We start from the raw sequence: 11,212 nt of genomic DNA, 5'->3' as shown, positions 1-11,212 counted from the left end.
CACCTGTGCAGGCTTGAAGCCGCTCATTGAGAAGTTCAAAAATTATGGTTAGTTAATAAAGGGATCATCCCCCTTTAGCACCCCGATTTTGAGTGCGCCCGAGGCAGATAGCACCTCCTTCAGGTTAGACCAAGACCTGAGAACAGTGGCTGACTGCCCTTTGTGCCTCAAAAATGATTCAAAGATGTTTGAGCCCCCAGCTCAAATGAGAAGTCACCCATGCACTTACTATCCTTTTCAGAGATTTCAAATTGACTTTTCAGAGTTGTCCCAGACTCATGGCTATCGGTACCTGCTAGTAATGATAAAAGCAATTGACTGCACCGCTCAGACAGTAGCCAAGATCCTGTTAAAAAGTAATCCCTAAGCTCTTGTTACCTAAAAAGAGTGAATCAAATCGGGGGGCCCATTTTGTTGGACAAGTGACGCAAGTAGTGGCCCAGGCATAACAAACTAACTAGAAGCTACACCCCCCTTGGAAACCTCAATCTACAAGTCAAGTTGAGAAGATGAACCGCACCTTAAAGACAATGCTCATTAAAATTTGTTTAAAGATTAAGTTGAAAGGCCACAGGCCTTGCCAATCACCTTGACTCGAGTATGGTGCGCCCCCAAGGGAAGTATTAAATTGACACCTTTTAAACGTTCCATAAGTGCCCACCTCGGATATTACCTATGGCTGATAGCTTAAATGTGAATTTAAGAGTAAAAGTTTTAAGGTTCAGGGCTATGTTACTGCTTTGCAGTCTGTTTTGTTTTCACAGGTTTGCGACACCGCACCAATCCTGGCCTTTAGATGCTCCAGTGCATAATCTCAATCCCAGCGATTGGGTGCTAATCCAGTCCTAGAAAGATGAACCACCTACCAAGAAGCAGAAGGGTCTGTTTCAGATCCTACTTACCACTCCCATTGCTATGAAAGTCGCCAAAGAAAAGAAGTGGATTCATCACACTGAATAAAGGCATCACCTGCACCAGAGAGGGTCACACCGGAAGCTGACCCACCTGAAGGTCACCGTTGGAATAATGAACCCCTGAAAGGACTCAAGTAGCTCTACAGAAAGAGGGTGCTCTCGTTTCAAGGGTTCCTGATGAACGGAACAAAACTGAGTTCCAAAAGTTCAAAAAAAAGTGTTTTTGTTGTCAACATTCTAGTAGCTAAAACAAAGGCGTCCTAGGCCTCACTTGCTGTTTAGAGAAAACCATCAATGCCACAGCAATAATAGTTTGCGCCTTTAAGTGCATAGTCCACCGCGGGACCAAAGAGAGTATAAATTTGAGAAAAGCCTTTTGAGGGGGGAATTGTAGTAAAAATGTAACCTAAAAGCCATTGTATGTGTCTTAAGCAGCACATAGTACTGTAAGAGCTGCGCATGCCTGGAATGAGCAGACAGTAACCCTAAGATAAGGTTGCTAAGCAAACCGCTGGCAACCAATCAAAAGTAACACGCTGGCTGAGGAATGCAAGCTAAGTGATAAAACTGTAGTGCGGAGGTTGCCCAGGGTCGACTCTGCTTTGAGCGTGAGCTCCTTTGTCGAACTGTTTGCAAACAATAAAATCGAGTTGGACCCAGCCTGAAGTTGACTCTCCTCTTTGGGGCAAATTGGACTAGCCTCCAGGGGGCGAAACTAGCATTTTGTGCAACAGTTTGAGAGAATCTCTGAACCAGGGCATATGACACAAGGTACCTTCACAAGATGTTTCTTTATTTCTACAGTACATGAGAAAACACTGTGGAGCTGTGTGGCACACTGTCTCAGCTCCAAGGCCAACACTAGAGAGAGATGGGGAGAGGTTCCACTTGAGCCTCCTGAAAGAGCTGAAAATGGTAGGCTCTCTTAAAACTACAAGCCGTTCTAACCCTTAATAAATTGCACTGCTGCCACAATCAATCAATTTCACAGCTTTATCTGCATTTCCCTAAAACACCAACAACACTGGACTACGCTGCAGAATTGTCATACGCTACTCTAACACACCCTCCACAAAATAAGAGTAACAACACTGGGCTACTATGCAGGACTTGTGTAACTCACACTTTCTCAGCCAAAGCCCCGCCTCCTGCAATATGCATATAATGCTGAACTTTATCTACACACATTGGCAAGGTAATTTTTAAAGTGTTTATAAACTCGGAAAATATTAAGAAGAACCTGAGACAGAAAGATCATGAACTCCTGTCTTTGCTGCTACCTTTTGCTTCTTGGTAGATACACTGCTGTCCAAACAAAGCTACAGGAAACTCTTGGATTTTTAAATTGTTTTTAATGAGACTGCATCTACTTCCTAACAGGAAAGACCCCCAAAAGGCTTATCACACCAAGAAGGGTTAACACAGCCAGGTGTGTTAACCATTGTTGTGACTTCATTCATTGGCTAAAAACACTAAAACATGGAAGCAAGCTAGTTTCTCACAAAATGAACAACTATAGTGGCTGGACATTTTGTCCCATATCCCAGGTTCTGCAGGGGCTAGAGACTTGCTTTTCAAAGAAAAATGAAAGCTGGGAATCTGGAGACTGTGGCACTGATACCAGGGGGCTCAATTGCCCCTCCTTGCCCTTTCCTGTAGATGTGCATAAACATGGATGAAATTTGGAGTGGCTATCCTCATAATGTGACAGTCAAGCTATCTCTTCCTTTCCCTTATGTTCTCTTTCAGCACTTTCCCAGCCTGTGTGGGTGAAAGTATAGAGTTTTAAGGTGCTTTCACATACCAACATTAACAGCCCATTCTATGCATGTTTAGGGTGGAGTGGGGGCATTAAATCACAAAAAGCCAGTGTACACAAAGAGTGCATTTTCCCTTGTCATTCTGGGCTGGGCAGGGATTGTCCTTTCAAGCAACCCCCACCCCTTTCCCAGATGGACAATAAATTAAAGTGAACCTGGGGTCCTTGCCAGTGGAACAGGATGGGAAGTCAGTAATTTCCACAGTCATAGTCAGCAAGGGATGCCTGGCTGCCTTGCCCGCCTGTGTCGTAGGGAATTGGAGAGTAGAGATGGGGTAGGTGTGCGCAGCATGAGCTGCTGCTGCTGCTGCTGTCAGAATGGCATTACTCCTGCATGGAGGAGCCTGTTTGTGCTGCTGCCTGCTGCCACCTTATGACCTGCTCCCACACCACTGGTTAAACTCAAGGGCATCTCCTGCTCCCGTTTAATTGCCTGACCTCCTGCCCTGGGCTTTCCTCATATGGCTGCTGTTGCAGCTCTCAGAATGTCATGACTGAAGGGGGGGGGGAGTTGCACCTTCTTGCCCCCATGAGCAGATGGCCATGGGAATTTGCATCGTCAGGGCAGTTCTATGTTTAAGACTTTTTTAAATGTTTAACTTAAAACAACTAACAATCACATTGTTCACACAAAATAAGACCTGAAGAAACCTCCCTTTGCTGCTCCCCGAACTTCAGCCCCTGGGGAAATTTTGAAATAACTTCTCGAATAAAACTCGAAAGTGCGCTAACGTGCCCCGCGCTTCATCCCCCGCTATCTCTGCGCTACTACATTGAAAGCCGCCCTTGGCACTAATGCAATGTGGGGCGGGGCGTCAGTATCTTCCATTCCAGTCCATCGATTGGCTGCAACGGCCGTCTGACTTTGGGAAGGCGGGGCTAAGAAGCAGAGCCCCGACTGCTCCAGCATGGACAGCCAGCGGCGCCCGGGCGTGGGCGTGGGCGTGGGCGTGGTGATCACCAGCTCCGCCCACCCAGGCTGCGTCCTGCTGGGCAAGAGGAAGAGCGCGCTCGGCTCGGGCACCTTCCAGCTCCCCGGAGGACACCTGGAGTTTGGGTGAGGCGGCGGCGGCGCCGTAGCGGCGCCATTCTTTGCATATAGCCAGCCTATTTAGGACGCCCTGGGCATGTGCAGTGAGCTTCCCGCGATGTCTCCTGTGGGAGGGGCGCTCGAGTTACATTAGAGTTAGCCGCTGGGCCGTGCCCGTAATAAGGCCGGATTTGCCTGGTTAGTCCCATGGTATTTCTCTTGTAAGTCAGTGGGTCTGCTGGGAAGACTTGTATAGGGTTGTGCTGTAAGTTGATGTCTGGAGACATGCATAACGCACGGACGCTTGTAGTTACGTCTATGACTAATAAAAATGTATCTTGTGATCTCTGTATCAGCCAGAGTAGCCATTGCAATCTTCCCTGTGGCGCATTTCGGGCATTATATTGGTCCCTCACGCCAGCAGTTAGCTATGTCACCTCTTGTGGTAGCTAATACGTGACCAGATGCAAAGGGGAATGGGGTTACATTAGCTTCCACCCAGACCTGTACTGCATTTACTCAGAAGTCCTACTGGGGGTTTTTAGGCATTACTCCCAAGAATAGTGTGCATAGGATTGTGGCCACAGTTATATAGTAGAAGAGGTGATTTAAGCAGGTGCAGATTTGCTTGCCCCCTTGTGAGAAGCTGTATAAACTAAATTACTTCCTATGCACAAGTTCACTATAATTTCCTTTCTCTGCACAACACCTACCCATTTGCCTCAAAGGTAGTGTTTCCATGCTATTGTTTGCATAGTAGCACATGAGGGATCAGACTTCAGACACAGTCTTCACTTTTTTAAAACAGAGCCCTGTGGTCTACTAAATGCAACCAACTCCTTCACTGTATTCTCAGGTGCTGTACCTCCTCTTCCCTTCTGTGAAGTAGCTCAGCACTCAACTTGTGCTCCCCAACATGGAGCAAAGTGTTCAGGCAAGGAATTCTACTGGGACTTAAGGGAGAAGGTGGCAACCCCAGACCCACCAAGAATGTGGAGATGTAGGGGTGCTGCTGATTATTTCTCCCCCTTTGCAAATACTGCTGTGGTCCACTATGATCTACCGGCCTTCTGTACAACAGGGAAATGAGGATGTGATGGCACTCTGTTTGAGCATGCTTCCTACTATAGACTCCGACATATGGGCACGTATTTAAAGATTTAGGCAGCGTGTACAGAAACCTTTGCCTTAATGACTTGTGTAAACTCTGTGTACGTGCCCCCTTGTACATCCCCTGATGAATGTATTATATCCCTGCCATACTGCCTTTTTCTGGCTCACCTCCTTCCCCTTCCCCTTTTTATTGTATTGTTGTATTTAGTTCTATAGTAATGTGGAATTAGAAAGCACATTGTTCAAGGAAGGTATAAATAATTTTAAAAAGAATGAAGCACTATAGGTAGCATCCTATTGTGCCAGTGCACTCGTGGGAGTGAACATTTGTACAACGGGGCTTTTACACTTCTAAAAATAACCCAAAATGAGCAGAAAGGCTTGTTTCTGGAACAGGGCAGATCAGCAGAGCTCACAGGAGGGAGCTTTGCTCACCTGTCCCAATCTGGAAATGAGTCCGCTCCTTTCCAGGATTGCTTTTGGAAGCACAAAAGCCCCATTATGCAAACGGCCACTCTGGGGAATGCAGTGGAAACAAGAGAGGCAGAGCTGACCCATTAGATACTACCCTATATTTCCTCCCCTATCCTTTTAAGATTTGTGCAGAAGATGGGAGAAGGTGCAAGTGCCTTACATCTTCCTATAAATTACTGGTGCCTTTAACTTCAGGAGCAGACAGGATATATTTTTTATCCCTACAGTGCCCCTTAAATGGGGACAGAAGGATTAGGACCTGGGGGCAAAGCCATCCACTCACTATTCTCCAGATTAGATGGCTGCTGGCTGGTTGGAAAAACAGTGGAAAATAAAGTTAGTGGATGTGACAGCGGTTTGACAGTGGGATATAGTGATTATGTTGAATAGGCTCATTGGAACTGCTTTGCCTGGAACTAGTTTAATTATTTAACTTAGTTATATTTGCTTATTATTAGTTACTAGTGAACGGAGCTAGCTTCACACAGGTTGGAACGGTCCTTCGTTTGATACAGCAAAACCCGGAAGCAAACTTATGTAGCTGTCAGAGTTGGACACATTGTGACTGCACAGTCTGAGTGAAGCCGCACCTAGGCACGGCCCCTGCTCTAGTGTACTGCTATAGCTCACTGAAGGAGGGGTCTGTCCATTCCATGTCTGGGGGGGGGGGTCTGCCTCATATTAGCATGGGAGGAAGAGGCCATATAACTCTGTCTCTCGGCCTGCTAATCTCCCCTGGTTTCAAGCTGTATCAACTGCAAAAATATGTGCTGGTTAGGGAAATTTGCCATCTACTGAAATTTGCCACTCTGGCTTCAAACACAGACATTAAAATTAATACATTTTTAAAAACCAAATAACCCTGAGAAGCAGACCTGTAGGATCTCCTTAGTATGCCTGTCAAGTGTCAGATGTCTAGGTTTCATTGTCTTGTCATTACAGTGCTGATAGACATACATCCTCTGTTATTGTTATCATTATAATAACTGCAAAACCATCTTCCCGGGCCTGCATATCTCTTAGACCTTTACAGTTAATTGCTAGTCACTGGGACATTACAAACTTGAAAAATAAAAGTTTAAGGAGAAACTTACCTGTAGATTAGCACATGACAGTCATTTTGAAATGCAAATTTGAGGGTTCATTTTCGGCAGATTTTGGATATGATAATCAGCTATCATTTCTGAGTGGAAAACACTTTCAAATGCTTCTGTTACAATTTTTCTCATGTTCAGGGTTCCCCCCCCCCCAATATCTTTTCTAGACTAACTTTTTTCTCTCATCTGTCTAGTGAAAGCTTCTTAGAATGTGCAGAGAGAGAGACCTTGGAAGAAGCAGCTCTCCACCTAAAAAATGTCCGTTTTGTTTCAACTGTAAATGCTGTTAGTCAGAAGAATAATTACCACTATGTCACCATCTTAATGAAAGGAGAGGTTGATATGAACCATGAATCTGAACCAAGGAATCTTGAACCTGATAAAAATGAAAGTAGGATAATTATTTTAATCTTCAGTGAACATAACCTAGTTAGGAAGTTTCTGTATCTACATTTTGTGTAGAGCTTTAACATAAGATCAGTTTTCCATTTCCCCTATTTGGAAGGTATTTTTCTCATATGTATGAAAGTGTCATTCATGTATATTAATTTTTGCACTGCCTCCAGTGAGACATGCAATCCTATGTGGAGTTACCTTGGAGTAAGCTCCATTGGTTACAGTGGGACTTGCTTCCAAGTAAACTTGCATAGGACTGGGTTGTAATTCATGGAGGTGCCTGTTACCCATATCCTGATGGGGTTAAGAGATCTGCAATGATACAAATAGAACCGCTCAATGACCTCGTACCCCATCTACTGTTGTTGTTTTCATTCAATTTTGTATTTCTTCCAAATCTTACCCTGCTAGTATAGGGCTTGAAGGAATAAAAAGTATATTGCAATCACTGACATATTTAGCCTCTAAAATCACCAACTTACTCAAGGGCATGCTTTCAAGAGAAGTTATAGTGGGGGACAGGTTATGTGTGACATTTTTATCGTGTTTGTTTAGTATATTGAAGCACAGGCAGTTAAGATGATGCTCAAATTGGAACAGATGTGGTACCACCCATCTTGAGATTTCCTCCTTTCCTCTCTGATTGGTATCTTTTCGTTTGTCTTTACTAACTGCAGATAGGTCACGAACATGTCCTGGAAAGGTCCTCCTCCATGCATGTTTTCTCATGTGGACTCTCAGAGTGAACCAGCCAAGAGGCCCAGTAGTATTTCAGACTCCTGCCATAAGGCTGATTGCCTTTTCCATCACACCTGAAAAATAGAAAACATACTATCTCCCAGTTGAGAATTAGGTACACTGCTGAAGGATAGGTATACTACACAAATGTAGCTTTTGATGTACTGCAGGAAAAGGAGTAGTTGCTTCCACCTTCACCACAATATTATGTATTTACTGTAGGAGCTTATTTATTATCAATGCCTTTCTAAATCTAGATGTATCGCCAACTCCAAGGATGAAATCATCTGGGGATATTTGGCCCTGGCTACATTTGGTAAATTTGCTGGCTTCTTATGCTGAAATACCTTTCCTTTCCTCTCTCTTTTTGTAGGTTGGGAATGGGTAAAATGGGAAGAATTCCCTTCAGCAGATCAGCTGTTCTGGGCTCTACGTTGCTTAAAAGAGCAAGGTTACAATCCTTTCAAAGAAGATTTAAATCACATCATGGGATACACTGGAAATCACTTTATGTAACAAAAGAATGTTAACTTTATTGTGTAAGAAGTGCTTGTTTTCACAGAGACCAATTTTTGTGTAATAAAGAGTTCTATTCCGTCTTGTAAAAGTCTTAAGTTTTATGAAGCCAGCTTCTACTTCCACCTCCCATGACTGGCACTGATAGCATGTATTTTAGCAATCAGCATCACATAGTATTATAGCAAGTGAGATTTTTATACAACAGATGTGCACCACTATCTTATAGGAGCCACAGTCAAGCCTCTATTAGATAAGGTGTCAGTTTATTTATTTATATCCCGCCTTTTTCCCAATACTGGGACTTAAGGCAGCTTTACAACATTAAAAAACAGTTAAAACGTATAAATAGAAATATACAAAAGTTAAAAATATAATTAAATCATCAATACTAAGATTGTATAAAAATCAATTTTAAGAGACAACAATATAAACAATAGTACCAATCCATCATATTCTCACAGGTCCAGACTATCTATCCCCAAAGGCTTGCCAGAACAAAAAAGTTTTTGCCTGCCTGTGGAAATGTACCAAGGAGGGTGCCACTCTCTCCTCCCTAGGAAGGGAATTCCAGAGCCTTGGGGCGGCCACCAAGAAGGCCCTCTCCCCCCCCCAGACGAGCCTGTGATGGTGGCAGCACCGAGAGAAGGGCCCCCCTTGAAGATCTCAGGGTACAAGCAGACTCACGGGAGAATACGTTCTTTCAGATAACCTGAAATGTTAAATGGAAATGAAGGGGTTGGACCATTCTAAACATAATAAAATTGAAAATGTTCCACCAATCTTCCTGAAATATACTGGTGCCAGAAAAAAATATCTATTCTATTTAACATGAAAATTTCAGGAAGATTGGTTAAAGACTGAGGGGAAAATGGCAGTTTAAAATGGAACAGAAAAAGATATCCCTCAGTCAAGGTGATACAGAAATCCCCCTGTTGGCGAGGTTCTTTGCTCTCCATTTCTGAAAAAGTTAGACCTCACAAAACCTTGACAATTTCCTGCTCCTTTTGTCTTGAAGTTGTTGGAATGGAATTTCCTTTTTAAAAATTCCATTTATTTTTTAAAGAATGTTTGTCTGAACAATGAAAGTCAACGGGAGCTCTGGTGAGCAGGCGCCTGCCAAGATGTGGTCTCTCTCTCCCCCTTCCCAGTTGATTCAGAACGTGGATGGGGGAGGGCAATAACCGCTGCCTGCAGGAAAAGCATTTAATTTCCAGCACGATAATCCTACAATTAACAACTACTTTTCTTGGCTTGCTGTGTGTGTGTGTGTGTGTGAGGGGGATACTCTTACTCTTTGTTTAAATATGGATTTTAAATTAAATGGATGATGTATCTGTGTTTGATTGCTGGTGCCTGACTTACAATGTAATCCTTTGCGTGTCTACCCAGAAGTAAGTTCCATTGAGTGCAATGGGTCTTACTCCCAGGTAAGTGTGTAGAGAATTGCAGCCTTTTTTTTTTTTTTTTTTTTAAACCCAACTTGCTTGAAAAGGTGCATGGGGCATGTTGTAGTTTTTAGATATTTAAAGTTGAATTTTACATGATTTTTCTCTGGCTGATGACTGATCTTACAGTACTTGATTTTGGGTTTTTTTAAGAGTTGCTGTGGGAGGGTTTAAGCTCCCCCCATTTTGATCCTGAAATCCACTCTCCCCCATTAAAAGGGGGGAAGGCTTCTTTGAGTCCAGTGGATCCTTGATCCCTTGCCAAGCAGTGCGCGAGGCGGAGGCGGGTGAATTCGGCCATCCCTTTCACCACACAGCCCTGCTGCTGTTTCCAGCCACCAAAGCTGCTGCTGCCACCATGAAGAAAAAAGGATGGCCCCTTGGGAAGCCTCCTTTTTTGGCCAGCAGGGGCGTTGCTAGGTTCTTAAAAGAACTGGGCACAGGCCCATAACACATATTTGCTCACATCTGTCTATATCTGAGTCTATGTGTACCTCTAAAATATATATATATATATATACACACACACACACAGAGTACACCCCCCCCCCCTCGAGAACTACAGACAGTCTGATATCAATCCCAGGGAAAATTCTGGCGCAGATGATAAAGCAATCCATCTGGAAGCACCTTGAAAACAATGCAGTGATTACTCGAGGCCAACATGGATTTGTCAAGAACAAGTCCTGCCAGCTGAATCTGATCTCATTTTTGGATCAAGTATTCTCCCTTGTGGACTGTGGGAATGTTGTGGACATCATATACCTCGACTTCAGCAAAGCTTTCGACAAAGTGCCCCATGATAATCCTGATGAGCAAACTAGCTCAAAGTGAGCTAGATGAAACAACGATCCGGTGGATCCACAGTTGGCTACAGAATCGGACTCAAAGAGTGCTTATCAATGGGATCTTCTCAACCTGGGGAGAGGTAACGAGCGGGGTACCGCAGGGCTCAGTGCCTTCAACATTTCTATTAATGACTTGGAAGAGGAGGTGCAGGGAATGCTGATCAAATTTGCAGATTTGATTTGCTGATCAAATTTGTTCTGGGCACCACACTTTAAGAAGGATGCAGACAAACTGGAGAGGGTTCAGAGGAGGGCAACAAAAGACCAGAAGCTAAGGCCATATCATGTTGGTCCAAACTCCACAAAGCCAGGAAATTGGAAGCTAAGGCTGATGCCTTATCTGACTTGCCCTGTAATCAGTAAGGAATTTGTCACGATGTCACAAATTGTGCTTGCTTACCACTTATCCTCCATGCACCCACACTTTTCCTGGGTCTTTCAGTCCCAAATCCAGATTGGTAAAATGGAGTGCCTGGGACCAGCAAAGATGCTTCACATTGCCTGGTCCTGCTTCGCACTAAGGATTTTTTTCTTACATGTAACATATTGAAGAACCTTTAAAGGTTACATAAAAACTAAACATATCTTTAAGATGACTGAATCTAGTAAATTAAGTACTCTACTCAATAGACTGTAATATCCTTCCTACTCATTGAAATGCCTTCCTATATTCCTCACTGTATGCATTTTGGTTCTTCCTTTTTTCGAGTCCTAACACTTTTAGGTTACATTTTTCTCTGTACTCTAACATTACTCATAACACTCCTGTTCTCCTATCAAGAATCACTTTGTGAACTCCACCCCCTCCATTATTACATG

General features: G+C 43.7%; 1 protein-coding gene across 1 annotated transcript; it reads left to right on the top strand.

Moving 5' to 3' along the window:
- The first annotated feature begins 3,600 nt into the window (after positions 1–3,600).
- On the top strand, positions 3,601–8,188 carry NUDT15 (nudix hydrolase 15). The gene is made up of 3 exons (XM_084821195.1): positions 3,601–3,790; positions 6,642–6,838; positions 7,955–8,188. Exons 1-3 carry the CDS (start codon positions 3,642–3,644, stop codon positions 8,095–8,097), a joined length of 489 nt encoding a protein of 162 aa, XP_084677321.1. The 5' UTR covers positions 3,601–3,641; the 3' UTR covers positions 8,098–8,188.
- The last annotated feature ends 3,024 nt before the right edge of the window (positions 8,189–11,212 follow it).

The sequence above is a fragment of the Heloderma suspectum genome, chromosome 1 (genome assembly GCF_057233095.1).
Source record: "Heloderma suspectum isolate Gila_16-S chromosome 1, 16-S_ref, whole genome shotgun sequence".
NCBI lineage: Eukaryota > Metazoa > Chordata > Lepidosauria > Squamata > Helodermatidae > Heloderma > Heloderma suspectum.
This window is presented reverse-complemented; position numbering and strand designations above follow the sequence as displayed.

Coding starts and splice junctions, on each gene's coding strand:
- NUDT15 (XM_084821195.1), top strand. CDS start 3,642: ATGGACAGCCAGCGGCGCCCGGGCGTGGGCGTGGGCGTGGGCGTGGTG. Junction 3,791..6,641: donor GGAGGACACCTGGAGTTTGG/GTGAGGCGGCGG, acceptor TCATCTGTCTAG/TGAAAGCTTCTTAGAATGTG. Junction 6,839..7,954: donor TGAACCTGATAAAAATGAAA/GTAGGATAATTA, acceptor CTCTTTTTGTAG/GTTGGGAATGGGTAAAATGG.